General features: G+C 40.0%; 1 protein-coding gene across 1 annotated transcript; it reads right to left on the minus strand.

Moving 5' to 3' along the window:
• Positions 1–1,924: 1,924 nt before the first annotated feature.
• Positions 1,925–15,818, minus strand: LOC135744271 (E3 ubiquitin/ISG15 ligase TRIM25-like). Its single transcript, XM_065262282.2, has 6 exons — positions 15,237–15,818; positions 5,499–5,594; positions 5,183–5,416; positions 4,874–5,027; positions 4,664–4,720; positions 1,925–3,874 (listed from the first exon to the last, which is right to left on the minus strand). Exons 1-6 carry the CDS (start codon positions 15,807–15,809, stop codon positions 3,342–3,344), a joined length of 1,647 nt encoding a protein of 548 aa, XP_065118354.1. The 5' UTR covers positions 15,810–15,818; the 3' UTR covers positions 1,925–3,341.
• Positions 15,819–17,708: the final 1,890 nt, after the last annotated feature.

Here is a 17,708-nt window from a genome sequence, read left to right on the forward strand (position 1 = left end):
TGCATAGTATTTATTTATTTTAAAGTTTAACGCCAGTACGCCATATTCTACATGCGCTTCTCCTCCTGTTCATACGGTAATTTCTCTACTGTGCGACAGAGAGTCGCGTGGTTATGACGCAATCGCTAGCATAGTTTTACTAAAACTGCTTCTACTGGGCCATAACGTAAGATACAAGGTAATGGAGCCTTTTTATACATTTTCGTGTTTCTTTAGAAATAATTGATGCACAAATTGAGTCTTTAAACGCCTCAGATGTAAAGTTATTCACTGTCAAAGTGACGCCAAAATGAATGGGAGTCAATGGAATGCTAAGAGCAGGTGGGGGTCCGCTAGCTAATGGCGGTGCCCAGGGCTGCTTCAATAAAATATGAAACCCTGCCCCCCTGGTAGTCACGCTGTTCCCTGTGGGGGCGGAGGCGAAAACACAAGCTTATCCAGTATGTAAATATACACACAGAAAATGACGCCCCCCGCTGCACGCTAGAATCTCTGGAAAAACAAGCCTATTTCAACCGCAAAATGTACGCTTTTAAATATACATAAACTGCTATCTCAAACATGGAGAGGCTTCTTCGTGATCTCAACTAACAGATTCTGCAATAAAACGAAAATCACCAATTTTGAAAAAAAAACTTTGATTCTCATTTTCTCGAAAACTTGTGCTGCCGACTTGTGTCCCTGGTTTCCCTGACGGGTCACATATATAGTTAATTGTATTTTCATTGTTGTTTACTATTTTTTGTGATTGAGGAAAGAAAAAGAAAGGTTTCTCAATACTCAAAGTAAAATCATTAATCAACTTACCTTTTGTCTCTGCTTGTTGCTCACTATCACTGCTACCTCCTCCTTCGTACCGTGCACCCTTCTGATCTTATTATTATGCCTGATCCATAAGTAAGTGAGTTAATACCCGCTACATAAAGAAAGTACACTTTCATGGCAATATTTCTAAACACATTTAATAAATGATCATTAGACTGATGTGACATACCAAAGGATTTGTTAATTTAAAGTTCATGCAGTTCTTTTTTAGTTGTCTGTTAAAAAATAAGAACTTTGAGTTTAGTTTCTTCTAAGGGATGTAATTATTCAATATTGATACTTGTTTGATTCCAATTTAACAATATTAAAATTAGTTGTTTTTGTTTGGATATATACAACTCATAATTAATTTATAAAATGTACTTTTGCAAAAAAAAAATCTGATTCATAATTTGACTACCAAACTGTTTTATTGTCAGTGTTAGCTTTGTGGTTTTTGTTTGTTTGCAATGCATTAAACTGGAATGAATACATATTTAATTAACTAGATTTGTTTTTCAGTATTTTGAGAAGTACCATAACCATATTTCACATACAATAGAAGTAGTTAAAGTACATATTGTAGAAAGATGCATTGAAATCACTTCACTGCACTGAAATCACAGTTCAACTGATTGAATTTAATTTTATATATTTGAATTTATTTGGCAAAGTTGTATTTGAAACAGTACATTTAATTAATAATTTAATTAATATTTAAATTTACTGTTAATATACATTAACTTATTTTTTATTTCACATTAATTGCTTGACAGTAGTTTGAACAGTGCACTTTAAGTATATTTTAAAAACACTAGAAGCAAGTATGAAAGTAGATATAAAGTTGTAATAAAGTACCAATTAAGTTGTTCCAAAACATCACTCTTAATGGCAACTTATTACATTTTATTTCAACTTAATATATGATGTATTTGAAATTAATTGCATTTAATGTGCATTCAGTGCACTGAAACCATTGCATTCAATTCACACTTAAGAGTATTGTTAACAGACATTAAATTGCATTTTAAATCACATTAATTTCATGTCATTATATTGTGTAGTGCACTTTAAGTATATTGTAAAAACACTAGAAGCAAGTATGAAAGTAGATATAAAGTTGTAATAAAGTACCAATTAAGTTGTTCCCAAAAAATCACTCTTAATGGCAACTTATTACATTTTATTTCAACTTAATATATGATATATTTGAAATTAATTACACGTGCATGCAGTGCGCCGAAAAGATTGCATTTAATTCAAACTTAAGTGTATATACTTAAAGTGTATTATTTATGTAATAAGTACACTTAAGCACATTTATTTTTCACTCTGCAGAGTCACTCTCTTCACTGCCCGTACAATCTATATCACATTAAAGCTTGCTGCGAGAGATTTAATTGTCTTACGTGAGGATAGTAATGACTGACAGGACGAAGTTGGAGGATTTTCACAAAAATCCATGACAAATCAGTACGGATTGCTTCCTGTACTGCGGCTTCGCCCGAACGCGAAAGTGAAAGTAAAACTCGAGCGCGCGCTCAAATGCAATTTAAATACCCAATGCCTGAATTTCATGCACCACAATTACCCATCCAAATCTGTGAGAGGATACATAAGCATTTAAATATATTTTTTCCTCCCTATAAGTCAAGATAGCCCGACGGGCAGGGCGGGGATGCATTTTGATAGCCCGACTTCAAAGCACAATGAAAGCGATGCGGTGCGATGCGTTAGTTTTTCCAGGTGCATCCACGAAATGTGAAACGCCCCTAAGGCTCACCGGAAAAAACAACACTTATCTCCACGTCAGCACCTGATGTGTGTAATCAACGGCCGCGTGACGTCAACCAGCGTAGCGCAAGCTTAGGGTTCGGTTCGGTGGAAAAAAAATCTAAGATTCGTCCGAACCCGAACCCCCTCAAAAAGCCCAGTATTTGGCCGAATCCGAATCCTGGATTCGGTGCATCCCTAGTTATGACATTCAAAACAAACAGCCGAAAGTGTTGTAATTCTAGCCTTCAAATCCGTGGCGGAAGAAAGTAGTTCCCCAACAAAGATGCTTTTAAAATCCCTATGTTTTTTTTTCTAGTTTTCTTTTTTCAAACGTGAGCTGTTGAACTGTTGTATAAAAGCAACAAAGCTCTCGGAGTCGTGTGATATAGCTCTATATCATCACAGCTGTGATTGCCTTCTCCTACTCCAGCCATATTGCTTATATGCAGTATTTGTACTCCTCATGAACAGTGATTGTATTTATCAGATTCTCATGCAGATATAAACATTACAGAAAATCATCATTATTAAATGAATTTAAGAAATCATCTCATGAGTCTAAGCTTGAATTTAATTAAGTTTTAACTTCAAACTAAAAGTTGATGGCCAATGTAAAATCTCAAAGTTATAAGAATAAAATATATAATGTATAGGCTATGAATGATAATTTATATTTTGTCTTTTGATTTGTCAAATTACATAAACGGGTTTAGAAGACACTTGTGTATATATATATACATATACTACTAAACATTTATCATTTATAATGTTAGATGACACAGTTTCACTGTTGATCTCTTATCTAACCTAAACCCAGGATAGAGAGGTTTAGTGAATGTGGCGTTGACTCTGTGGATGAGGGTCATTGTGTCAGAGACGCTGTAGAAGGACAGAGATCCTGAACTGTGATCCGCATAAACTCCTATTCTAGAAGAACTGAACACTACAGGGAGTTTAGTTTTAATCTTATTGTGAAAGAATGAACAACTGGAGTCACAGCAGCGCAAACTCCAGGACTGATCATTATATCCAAATAAACCCTCATCATCCCATGCCTTCCTCCTGATACTCTTATATGACACTGATATAAACACCCAACCACTCCACTCAATCTCCCAATAACAGCGTCCACTTACACTCTCACTACACAACACCTGAAAACAATAACCATCAAATCTGTCTGGATGATCAGGATACAGCTGATATGTGTCAGTGTAAGTAGCCGTTCTGTTCTCCTCAGACAGACGTATACGTCTGTGTACTGTGTTTGGACTCAGAGAGAAGAGCCTGAAATCTGAGGAAGATAAAAACATCATATTTTAATGTACATTAGTTTATAATATTTGTTTGCATGTTTCTATGATGATTCATTTGTTAATTTGAGTATAAAGGTCAGGTTAGTATCTATACACTGATCATTTAAAGAGATGAAGTGAATAACATTGATTATATTATTACAGTCAGATATATTAGACAACAAGTCAACAGTCACTTCTTCAGTTTCATCTGTTAGAAGAAGAAAAGATCTGAACGACTCTGAGAGGAAAATAGTGATGATAGACGACTGGATCACAAAACATCAAAACTTGTGTGGTGTTTCAGGTATGCATGTGGTTTGAAGCGGACAAAAGTGATGCAAACAAGAACAAGCAGTGAAGCATCATCAGGGTCATCATGAAGGTTTATTGATGTACGTGTGAAGTGAGATGAAGTCAGGACGGTGAACATTACACTGACCAATGAGAGTCCTGACATTCATCTGGATCTGTGTTTGTTGTGTTTATCACTTTTATGAGTCGCTTTGGATGAAAGTGTTTGATAAATGTAATGTAATGTAATGTAATGTACTTGAACACAGACCATCTACCCAAAGATTGATGCTGAGTCTGACCACACACTGTTCATGTTAATGATGTTTCCTGATGCGGCCCTTACATAAAGAACTACAATAATGGTGGACAATATGGTGGCACATACACTTTTCCTTTGAAGATTCTATTTGAAGTGAATATTATCAGATAAAGTGTTATAGTGTATTATATGATCTCAATGTAATGAATAAGAAAATAATAATGTGTCTTACACTGTAGGAACTCCTCTCTGATCTTGGGTTCATTGGGAATAATTTCAATGTATGAAGCTAAAGAAAATAAAAAGTGACATCATCAGATTATATCTCATATAAAATCATCATCATTTTAATCTGCTCTGTATTTCTTCTGTTATATTTGATGTTACTGTAAGACTCATTTCTGAGAGTAAATCACAGTCTTAGTTCCAGATGTTTCTTTACCTTTCTCAGATATATTTTCAATCTCTTCTTTACAGAAATCCTCCATCTTTTCTTTCAGTTTAGTGACAGATTTCATCACATCATCAAAAGAGAGACGAGAAGTGACAGTGATGTTGTCTGAAGATCCAGGAGATGAAGAGAGAGACTGAAAACTCTACATGAACACAACACAATGACAAAAACATCAAACCTACAATACACAACAATCAGATTTGTGTTGATTTAGACATGAATAAAACTCAATCCTATCTGATTAAAGTCAAGATGTATTTCTTGTAATGTATGTTGTAGTGTACTGTGTTGAGTTACCTGAAGGAAACTGATGTGATCTTTTGTTTGTGAAAGTTTCTCCATCTCATCATTTCTCCTCCTCAGATCATCAATCTCCTGCTTCAGTTTCTTCAAGAGATCTTCAGCTTCACTCACTGCAGTCTTTTCCTGATCTCTGATCAGTTGTATCACCTCAGATCGTCTTCTCTCAATGGATCGGATCAGTTGAGTAAAGATCCTCTCAGTGTCGTCCACTGCTGTCTGTGCAGAGATCTGTTAACAAACATTAAAATCAGACTGAAACTCAATCTCAAACACTTCCAGTATTTATGTTTCTCTATTCATCAAAACTCACTGCATGAATCTTTACAGCCTCTCTTAGATCCTGAAGCTTTTTCTCTTTCTCCTGGATTCTCTGATGGAGTTTCCTCTGCTTCTCCTCCAGTAATCTCTGTTAAACAGATAAATAACAGATTAACAAAACTACTTAGGTAGGGTTTGAGCGAGTAATCTTAAATACTACATTTGATTTACAGTCAAGCTGTCATTTCATGTACTCTTGCACGCACCTATGTGGCCATAGTGGCTCTAAGCAGCCACTTAGTTCGTATAATTAGGCCGAAAAAAGCATTAAAGTGTGAGTTAATGACCCATGCTCAGGGGGTGCCACTAAAGCCCTTTTCGGATGGTATTCGTTTTACGGGGGTAGATGGAGTAATGTAATTTTACCACAGGACATCTGTAATATTGATGGTCAATTCGCACGGGATTAGAAATCTCAGTAAAACAAAAGTGAAAGGGTAGAAATATCAAGTCATTACTGTTACAGATCTTGACAAGTATCAATTTGCATAAGCGAGTATAATAGTTTTTTTTTGTTCTGTTTTTTGTTAAGAGGACTGAGGGTGGATGGAGGATCTGAACACGCAGCTTTGGATGAAGCTATGAAGACTCTAAACGGATATACCGGATTAGTAGAAGGGCCCACGCACTTAAAACTTCTTAGTAGTAATGTAATAGAAATTATAAATGTATCTATCAAAGAGTTACAAATAAAATAAAGTTACGGCTTGTTTCTGCATTTCTGGCACCCCCCCCCCCCCCACACACACACATTCACTTCATGCTAGTGGTCCCCCAATGTAGGCACCATGGTTTTTTAAATATATAAACATACAATATAGGACATGTAGCAAACCTCACTACATTTTAAAAACAGCTGATTGAGGCGGCCAAATATGGACCAGATTCCGGTTAGAGAATCAGGAGAGGAGGAAAGTCTTTAGAATGAGACATTTATTGATGGTCCAACATCTGTGTATGCTGCTCATATCAATGTAATGTAATGTAATGGTCTACAAAGAAACAAAGAACATAATCACAAATAATAACCATTCTCAGATTAATATTACCTAACAAAATATAAACCATAACACCAAATGATATTATCAGTAGAAATATATAAACACAAATATATTTAACAGAAATGTTCCTGAGACAATATGCTCAACAATACCATAAAAGGACACGTAATGGGTGCTTATAGTAATAATTAAATAACTAAACATGTAGCGCTAGCATTACAATAATGACTTAGCAGAAACATCGCGGCAAAATTGCGGCCGCTAATAACCGATTATACTGAACACCGCGATCAATATAAACATTACAATGAACATAATCTAAATATAATTTAACATGTAATGTCATACAACTCTCTTCAACTTACTTGTATGATATGTACACATTACAGAACCTTAACAGCAGCATATATAAAGATTGACAGCCATCTTTACCGGTGTGCAACACTGAAAAACGTTCCCTCTAGGAAACATCTAAAGAACAGTAGTTCCCAGTTAGTACATTGACTTTCTGACACAGCCGCCCCCAATTATCTGTCAAGATAATTGAACACTCTAAGAAAGTCTGTTGGTGGAGCTCATGTCATTGTCCTCAAGGTGAGGCAGTGGGATTAATCGCACAACTGGGCGAGTATAAACTTTGTCCTTAACATTGACCCTGGCAATATGGATTCTACCATCAGCTCCAGGTAAGGTCTCTGTAACTGTTCCTACAGGCCAGAGTGAACGTGGAAGTTGTGGGTCGACAACAAGTACGACTTGCCCTACTTTCAGTTCTATGCCATCTGTCTTCCACTTGGGACGTCCCTGCATACCTGGGAGGTATTGACGAATAAAGGCAGCCCAGAAACAATCAGCCAGCACCTGGCTATGACGCCATCTCCGTCTTCCAAGCAGGTTGTTAGGGTCATACAAAACCTGAGGTAGAGACGCATCTCGACGACCCATAAGTAGTAAGTTTGGAGTCACAGGGTCTACATCCGCAATATTCGAGGATACGTAACCGAGTGGCTTGGAGTTCAAGATGCCTTCAACTTCTATCAGTAGAGTCTGAAGTACTGGATCAGGCACGGACTGCTCTCGGAGGATCACACGTAGTGCTGCTTTAACTGATTTTATCTCGCGCTCCCAGGTACCCCCAAAGTGAGGAGCAATCGGTGGGTTATGGCGAAATCTGATTTTCTGCTCCGCTAGCTGTTCCTGTAGTGTTGCAGACATAGACTAAAAGGACTCCCTTAACTCCCGATCACCTCCATCGAAGTTGGTGCCATTGTCGCACAACAGTTCCATAGGCTTGCCACGGCGGGCTATGAAACGCCGCAGAGAGAGCAGAAAAGCATCACTTTTCATATGCTCCAATAGATCCAGATGCACACACCGTGTCGTTAGACATTTGTAGATAATCCCCCACCTTTTCTCTTGGCGGCGTCCAATTTTGACTGCGAATGGACCAAAGCAGTCTACACCAGTAGAATAAAAAGGTGGCTTGTACAGATTTAACCTGCAGGGGGGTAGATCCGCCAAACGTGGGGTTTGAGGCTTGGCCCGCCACAACTGACAGTCTCGACAAGTATGCTGGTGTTTACGAACTGCTTCTCGGCCTCGAAGTACCCAATACTGTCGGCGCAGTTCTGCTAGAACCCTTTCTGAGCCAGGGTGAAGGAGTCGTTGATCTGTCTCCTTTATCAGCAACTTAGTGATATGATGGCTAGGGTCTAACACAATTGGGTGTATGGCCTCTAAATCAAGTTCACTAGCACGTCGTAGCCGTCCACCGACTCTAACAAGACCAGTGGCATCATCATATTCAGGGGCAAGTGAGCCTAAGCGACTGTTATGTGGAATAGGATGTCCAGCCTTTAAAGCTCTAACCTCAATAGGAAAGGAGTCTATTTGAGCTTGTGACAGAAGCAGCTTTTCCGCTTTAATATATTCGGAAGCCTCCATAGAAGAGTCAGTGTTGGTGCTAGCCGCCCCATGCAGGGATCTGACTGTGGCCTTAACGAGCTCTTGCCATGTGTGGAATTGGCTTGGATCTGAAGGAAGCGAACTATTAGGTGCTGAAACAGATCCCACAAAGACAGATTTCTTTAGTTCACTGCTGTCAAGTTCACATTCACATTTGGGCATTGATGGCCATTGGTCAGGCGGCTGAACAAGGAAGGCTGGACCGGAGCTCCACTGATGCGGGCCTGCTAAGTTAGTAAGTGTAAGACCCCATGTAATGTGGTCAGCAGGGTTGTTACGCGAATCCACGTACCTCCATTCAGCCATCTCTGTTAGAGTCTGGATCTCTGCCACGTGCGTTCCTACAAACACTTTGTAGTGGCAAGATTCAGATGTCAACCAGTACAACACAGTGGTAGAGTCAGACCAGAAAGTGACCTTATGGATGGGTAGGGTCAACTCTGTTTGGAGCACCTTCGCCAACTGTGCACCGGTAAGTGCAGCACACAGCTCCAAACGAGGCATAGACAGGCATTGTCGAGGTGCCACTCTAGACCTGACCAAGACGAAGGTAAGAATAACTTGTCCTTGATGGTCTGTGGTGCGTAAGTATGCCACCGAACCGTATGCCCTTTCCGACGCATCACTAAAGACATGAAGCTCTCGGGTGACAGAAGGGTGGTCAGCTGAGACTGGGGTGTATGCTCGAGGGAACTGAAGCTTTGCAAGAGTTGGGAGTTCTCCTACCCAGGTAAGCCACTTCTCTCTCAAAGGTAATGGTTCTATGGGGTCGTCCCAACCGAGGTTGTGCTTCCAGAGGTCTTGGATAATAACCTTGGCCCTTGTAGTGAACGGGGTAATGAACCCCAAAGGGTCATACTGACTCGCCAAAGTTTTATATATGTTCCTCATGGTAGGCTCAACAGTTTCCACAGAACGTAAATTGTACCCCAAGGTGTCACTTATGCAATTCCACCGCAGACCAAGAGTGAGTTCCTGAAGGTCAGTACTGCTTTGGGCTAACCAACGTTCGCTATTCGCTGACCTGGCTTCTGGAGGTAGGTGTTGGGTTACCGTTGGCACATTGCACGCCCACTGTCTAATCTCAAATCCCCCTTTGGAAAGTAGTTGGCGTAACCCATCCACTATCTCTTTAGCTTCACTTGTCGATGGTACACTGTGACGGCAGTTATCCACGTAGAATGCTCCACAATATCCACTGAGTTGGCCATAGCATCTTTATGTGCTTGGACGTGATGTTGAAGGGCATGAATTGCGCAACAGGGGCTGCAGGTGGTGCCGAACGGAAGAACCTGCCACTCATATATATCAGGTTCTGCCTCCCTGCACATGTCTCTCCAAAGGAAACGCAATACGGATTTGTCCCCAGGCAGCAAACGGACTTGGTGGAACATACCTTTGATGTCCCCACTAATAGCAACGGTGTGTTGGCGAAATCTCAGGAGGACACCTAGTAAGGATGGTCCCAAAGTTGGTCCTGGTAGCAGCTGTTCATTTAAGGACTGTCCCTGATGTAGGAAGGTGCAGTTGAAGACAATTCTGTCTTTACCATTGTGTTGCACCATGTGGTGCGGAATGAACCAAGACTCTGCACTTTGGTCTGCTTCCTCTGCAGTTATCTTAGACACATACCCGGCTGACTCCAACTTAGTGATCTCATTGCAGTAAACTTTAGCCTTCTCAGGATCCCGTGCCAGTCTGCGTTCAATACGGCGTAAACTAGGAAGAACAGCTGTTTTATCTGCATGGAGTAAGTTTAGGGGGGTTCGTCTCGGCAGTGGTGTAGCATAACGTTGCATACCATCCACTGTCACCCTGATGGTAGCATTCTGCAGTAAAGTGTAAGCCTCTTTGTCCTGTTTGGACCTTGTAACCATCTTGGTATTGTATGGAAGAGTGTCAACTTGCCAGAGTCTTTCCACATGCTGGATCAGATCGTCACGATTTGGAACTGTCGTAATGTGAAGACACTGCTGACTTCCACGTGAGGGCTGCATGGGACTCATCGGGAGAGACCATCCTAACGGTTTATGAACAGCAATGGGTCCTCCTATGGGGCCTTTACAAATGGGCTGAACTGGTGTCAGGAGATGCGGCATGTCAGACCCAATAAGAAGCAGCGGTTTCACTCTGTCCATAGGAGGCAGTGGAAGGTCCTTTAGGTGTCGATAAGCCTTCTGGAGAGCAGCCACTGGGTAGCTGTGCTCTGCTAGACACAAACCGGTGGCAGTGAATGCATTATGTATAGCAAACTTCTTCATTGGCTTGAATACTGATGACACCTCAAAAGACACAGATGACCCATTAAAGTCTGTGTGACACTGGTGAATTGTCTGCAATGGGAGCAATTCTGGAGTACCAGTTAACTGCTCCATTACTGGCTGAAGCACTATCGTTCTCTCAGACCCGTCATCAAGAACTGCGTGGGTTTCCATAGTTCGTCGACCATTGTGAAGAAGGACTTTGACTACTTTCAACATAACCTTGGGTGAACGGTTAGGACGGTCAAAGTATATTCTGGTAGGTGGCAGACTGACCATGAGTATGGCCCTGGAAGTATCATTGACAGAATCGTGCAGAACGGTGAGATGTAACCCTTTACAAACACCACATGGACGCTTGAGGTTGCAGACCTCCACTGCATGATTCCGTCCACACCTCCAGCAGCGCTTTCCCTCTTTAATCCAAGCGATAACTTGAGCTGTAGTCAGTTTCTTAAACTGTTCACAGGCATTTAGGTAATGGTCCCTACTATCACAATGAGGACAATATGGCCTAGGCTTTGACTTTGAGCTAGACTTCTGTGTTGCAGCATCAGGACCCTTCGTGCCTCTCTCACTGGTCAAGAGAACAGGTGTAAATCTCTCTTTTGGACGAGCAAACGTCGTGGATTTAGCATAGGACTTGGGTGAGTCACAATGGAACAGTGCTGCAGCTCGGCTGGAAATTCGCTTCGCTTGGGATTTAATCTTGAGCCAAACAGCCAGATCTGGAAGTGTATAGGTTTTGTCTGTGCCTGTCTGGAGAATGCAGCAGAGTATGGATGTGAATGATACAAGTAGGTTTTAGCCAGCTGCTGATCACTAGGAAGTTTCAAATGGCTTAACAAGACATGGTATTTGTACTGCTCACTAAGATAGCTGTGACTACTTAACAAATTGTCCAGTCCTAATTTTAACAAGGCAAAGTCACTCTCATTACCACTTTCAAACACTGGTAGCTTAGGTTGTGGAATGCCATAAGCAGAAGCAAACAGTAAATCTGTATCAGGGTATGCAGAATGTGCATAGGGAAGATGCGGCAATGAGGGTGGCTGAGTAAAGCTAGAATTAGGTGGCCTGGCTGATGCCTGCTGGCTGGTAAATGGAGGTTGCAGCTGACGGGCATATGTAGTCACTGGAGGGGGAAATGTCTGCGGTATCACATATGGACGTGTAGACATCGGCAGAGCGGCAGTGGTAGACTGCTGTGGCACAGATGGCATGCTCATACTCAAGGAGTGTGCAGTAGTGGACATAACGGTGGCTACTGAGAGAGGTTGAGGTACCACATACGATGATGACATCACAGAGCGTAATGGCGCAGTTATGTTGGGAGTCTGAGATACTGTAGAGACTGACACTGATTGTGGTAAGTGAAGCACTGGAGGAAAGGAAACACTCACGGATTCAGTGGTAGGTAATGTCTGCTCCGGTGGTCTTGGTGACGGCTGCGAGTCATCATCCAGCAGTATCTGATCAGCTGAGGAAGGCTGCATAGCTGAAGTCATTACTGATGACTGAGGAAAGGGCTGCTTAAACAAAGAGCTATGTGATGGACTCATGACTGGACTACTCTGATTGTATTGAGATGGAGGTAAAGGGCTGGCTGGGGAGCTTGAAGGCACCGGGGTGGCTGAACCAGAGTCTATAGAAAGCATAGAAGATACAAGCTTCGCTACCTCTAATTCAGTCTCTGCTTGTTGCAGTTTTCGTTGTCTCTCTAGATGTTTGGACAAAGCCTCCTTAGCTGCTAGAGCCTCCTCCTGAACACGCTGAGCTTCCTTAGCTTGTGTCTGCAGCCGCTGATATTCCATGTCAGCGAGTGAGTCCTCCTGTACTTGCTGCTTAAGACTATCAAACTGTCTCTGTTTAATCTTCTCCTCCAAAACAGCGGTCTGGACACTTGAGAATTCTGGTGGAAGATAAACGCCAGTGGAGGTAATAGAATGCCTACTGGTCCTGGAATGAGAGCTGTTACCGCTATGAGACGTTTTCCTCGAGCTGCTTCTAGGTTGACTGGAACCTGGCAATGAAGCTTTAGGAGGATGGTCTGCTGCTGGTGGGTAATCAACCTCATAATCAGCCAGGTGAGACGGCAAATTAGTCTTACGGCGAGGTCTATCCATTGTCTCTGTGTCACTTACTGTTGGGTCCATACTGGTTTGATGTTGCTCTCAAGCCGGCTCGAAGGACCAAATTAATGTAGCAAACCTCACTACATTTTAATAACAGCTGATTGAGGCGTTCAAATATGGACCAGATTCCGGTTAGAGAATCAGGAGTCAGGAGTCATGGTCCAACATCTGTGTATGCTGCTCATATCAATGTAATGTAATGTAATGGTCTACAAAGAAACAAAGAACATAATCACAAATAATAACCATTCTCAGATTAATATTACCTAACAAAATATAAACCATAACACCAAATGGTATTATCAGTAGAAATATATAAACACAAATATATTTAACAGAAATGTTCCTGAGACAATATGCTCAACAATACCATAAAAAGACACGTAATGGGTGCTTATAGTAATAATTAAATAACTAAACATGTAGCGCTAGCATTACAATAATGACTTAGCAGAAACATCGCGGCAAAATTGCGGCCGCTAACCGATTATACTGAACACCGCGATCAATATAAACATTACAATGAACATAATCTAAATATAATATAACATGTAATGTCATACAACTCTCTTCAACTTACTTGTATGATATGTACACATTACAGAACCTTAACAGCAGCATATATAAAGATTGACAGCCGTCTTTACCGGTGTGCAACACTGAAAAACGTTCCCTCTAGGGAACATCTAAAGAACATTAGTTCCCAGTTAGTACATTGACTTTCTGACAGGAAATAAAAGAACAGACCCTCTGCTTTCAAACAAAAAAATCCGTTTCATCCTATCATGTGTTCTGTTTTTATCACCTCTCAAATATGTGTAGGTTTCATCAAAAACACAAAATTTTGAGCAAAAAGCTGAGACAATTCCATTTTTGTGAAGGACTTTTGATAGAGATCAGATGCAGAGCGATCTTTAAAACATACACGGACATACAGCTGTTTGCACTAGGGCAATACTTCCGGTTTTTATAAGTTGCGGAAGAGCGCCACCTGGTGGATAATAGCGGTATTGCAGATTGATGAGATAACTCGTCAATGGCGGGAAAGAGTTAAAAGGTGCCCACATACAGGTGAGTTGTAAATACACTAAAAATCTAAAAATTAATAACAATCAAAACTACAAAGCCTAAAATGTAAATGTAACTGAAATAATATCCTTAACAGCCGAGGCAATCCCAAGATTCATTGCGCGCCTGCAACGACTGTATAATGGCTGAATATTCTAAAATAAGCAATAAAAACCTTTATTAAATAAAAGTGTGTATTTATCAGAAAACATTTTTCTTGTCACTGTTTTAGTATTATAAGTTATGTTTTATGTTAATATTATTCTGTTTATGCTGCGCATATTTCTAAGGTTGATTCATTTGATATACTGTTGAATAGTTTAATCTACATCAACGAGTCATATTTTTTTTAAATAAATTAATATTTTTCTAATTCCATATTTATTTTAAGTCAGAAACGTCTCCGCTGTGTCCTGCTGACAGGCGTGGTGGGCGTGTGCAGCAGGTGACGCCAATTATGGGTCCTCCGAAGGTTAAACCGTCTCATTTCAGTTCTCTTTGCGAATTTCTGAGGCTGCCACCTTGAAAGCCCGGTGCTCAACTTTTAAGGACACATGCTTAGAAGGTCGCAGCCCTTGAATTGGGACACAGCTACTGTTACACTTGCGTTTTCTCTTTTAGCGGTTTACTTTCTCTTAAGACCTAAATGGCCATATTTATGAGGATACTTGCAAAGGCAGGAATTTTGATGCATATGTGTATATAGGGCCAATAAGCGGCAAAAAATACTCACGAGCTTAATGAGCAGCGGATGCGCGACTTGAGTGCGCTCTCCCTCTGCTTGCCTGCTGCGTCATATGGTTAGATTACGCTCTTTGCGTGCGTTCAAAAAAAGATTTTTGTTGTTGTAAAAAAACAAGTTATTTCGAGTCATTTAACTCAAGTCCGAGTCAAGTCTTTTTTTAATATTTGTCAAGCAAGTCTCAAGTCTCAAATTTGCGACTTAAGTCTGACTTCTGAATCAAGTTATATGACTCGAGTCCCCCATCTCTGCAACCAAATAATGATAGATTACTTAGAAGAATAGGCTAAATCAACCATACACGACTTTACTTAAACATGTTTTACTTTATTTTACCCTCTTAGATGATAGAATTAGATATGAATAACGTTTTAGGACGTTAAAGAACTGGTGAATCGTTTAATGAACAGGTTCTTTCAAACGAACTGTCCGAAAGAGCCGGTTCACCAAAAAGATTCTGACTTCCCAACACTAAAGCCACGTATGGGTGTGGTTGGGTTGAAAAGTGATGAAGTTATAAAGAGATGAATAAAGTTTTATACCCGCATTTGTTCATACCTGTTTCTCAGTTCTCTCTGCTGCAGCTGATACAATGTCGTGATTTTTATGTTCATCCATCACACAAAGCAAACAAATACATCTCTGATCAGTGCGACAGTAAACCTCGATGAGTTTGTCATGTTGAGAGCAGATCATCTCCTGAAGTCTTCTAGTGGCATCAGTTACCTGTAATTTGTGCCGCTTACTGGGGTGAAAAGCTTCATGTTGTTCAAAATGAGTTTGACAGTAAGATTCAAGACACATCAGACAGGACTTGATAGCTTTGCGTTTTCTTCCAGTACAAATGTCACACCCCACATCTTTAGATCCACTACAAACCTCTGTGGTCTTTAGATTCTCCAAAGTCTCAGCAAGCACCACATTTTTATTTAAATCAGGTCTTGTATTGAAGGTCTGTCTGCACTGAGGGCAGCTGTAGTTTCTCTTCTGATCATCTTGATTCCAGCAGTTTGTAATACAGCTCATACAGTAACTGTGTCCACAGGGAATGGTCACTGGATCCTTCAGTAAATCCAGACAGATTGAACAGATGAACTGATCCTGAATCACTGAAAGAGTCGCTTCCGTCATTTTAATGCATGTACATAGACATACAACAGCTCTATATTGTTATGTTTCGTTTTCTTCAAAATTAAATAGTTTCTTGGATATTTGTTTAGGAGATGTGTGCAAAACAGGTGTGTCTCTATACACAACAGTTCAACACTATGGTTTCAGGTTTCTCTAGGTCTTGAACATTTTTTGTTCTGTGTAAGAGACATGAATAGAGAAATCGATTCGCATATGTGGTGTCTTATCTGTATTTTAAGTCTCCAGTGTCCACACAGTACATATGCTGAGCTCAAAATACCCCATAGATAATTTATTATGACATGTTAAAATTGCTACTTTCTAGGCCTGAGTGAAGTGTGCCGTGTTGGGCTGTGCCCTTTAAAATGCAAATGAGCTGATGAAATGCAAACACTGATCGCAATGATGGTGGTTTGTTGAAAATGAAACTCAATAGTACTTTTCCATGTTTGCAATCAGAGATGACATATTTTGTGGGCAGAGCCCAACTTAGTGTAATGTTTTATTGCTTTTCATCACATTACGTTTTATTTGTATGTATGTAGGCTATATGTATTGTTCTTTATTGGTAAATTGCTAAAGTACATATAAAAAGCAATACTATCATGTATTCCATATAATACCATTTATTAAATATTACATAATTTTCCTGTTTTCTGTTTGTTATAAAACTGTTATAAAACTATTATGTTTAGATACAAATTAATATGCATAGGCCTGTTTATATATTAATGTCTAACAATGTCAAAGAATACATCAATTTAAGGTACTCTATAACAGATGGTCTTCTCACCATACTAGGAGGGCAGGGTGTTACTTTGTGGTATTGTGTTTAGTTATTTATATGCGGTTATCTTACCTTATAGGGTATGTGTATGTTTTTAGTTTCTTTTTATGTTGTGTTAGTTTTTTTTTCTTGATATGATAATGTTAATAATTAAGTAAGTTACTATCTTTTGTTTTCTTTTTCTATTTTTGTTTGTTTTTCTGGTTAAGTGTAACTGTAGTGGAAGATTTTTTATTTTTATTTTAATTATAGTTTATTAACTTATAATTGTTAAATGCAAAATCCTGTTCTTTTTGTTCTAGTGAAAGATTTCTGTTCTTTCCATCTGTTCAGTAGTAATATGATATGATATGTTTTTCAGTATCTTACTATAAATATGTGCTCAACCTTGTAAACGGGGCTCTCGGTTTTAAAACTTCTGGCACCAGGGAGGTAGAGCCTATTCTATAGAATATATTCAATTCAGACAAAGAAAATTCTGTTAACAGTGTGTCTGTGTGATCCTTGACTTTCACTCTTAGTGAGTATTATTTGATGCAGCTAAAATTCCACGACAATAATGGCGACGAGGGATGGGATTCCAAAGCTGAGGACTCCAGAGGGTTTGGGAGAGACTGACTGATCACCCCTGAGACAAGAGGTCTCGGGCTCCGTACCCCAGGGCTAAGGGAAGGGAGAGTCTCAACCATTTCTGGAGTCAGAGCTGACGGAATCCTGGAAAGAACCTTTGTGGTGGCATCTGAATAGATAATACGGTAAGCGTTTTTCGTTCGTGACCATGGGTCAGGGTATTTCGAAAGAGAGTAAAGTCAATGGATCTGGAAAATGGTGTGTATACTCGAGTGAATCAAATCAAAGGGCACGGGGGCGTTGGAAAGAGCAAAAATGTGGGAGAAAAGGTATGATTTTCCTCCTAAAGGAACACTGAGTGTAAAAGCACTCACTTTATTAAGGGAAAAAATCATTGCGGATGGCAGAGAAATGAGAGCACAGAGAAAGATAAAGACCAAGGACGAACTGACTCAGACTAAGTCAGAGCTAAACATTAAGCACAATGTTTACCTGCATCAGATTCATTACATGATGAACCTAACTTTCTGTTTTTTTCCTCC

The sequence above is a fragment of the Paramisgurnus dabryanus genome, chromosome 6 (genome assembly GCF_030506205.2).
Source record: "Paramisgurnus dabryanus chromosome 6, PD_genome_1.1, whole genome shotgun sequence".
Lineage (NCBI taxonomy): Eukaryota > Metazoa > Chordata > Actinopteri > Cypriniformes > Cobitidae > Paramisgurnus > Paramisgurnus dabryanus.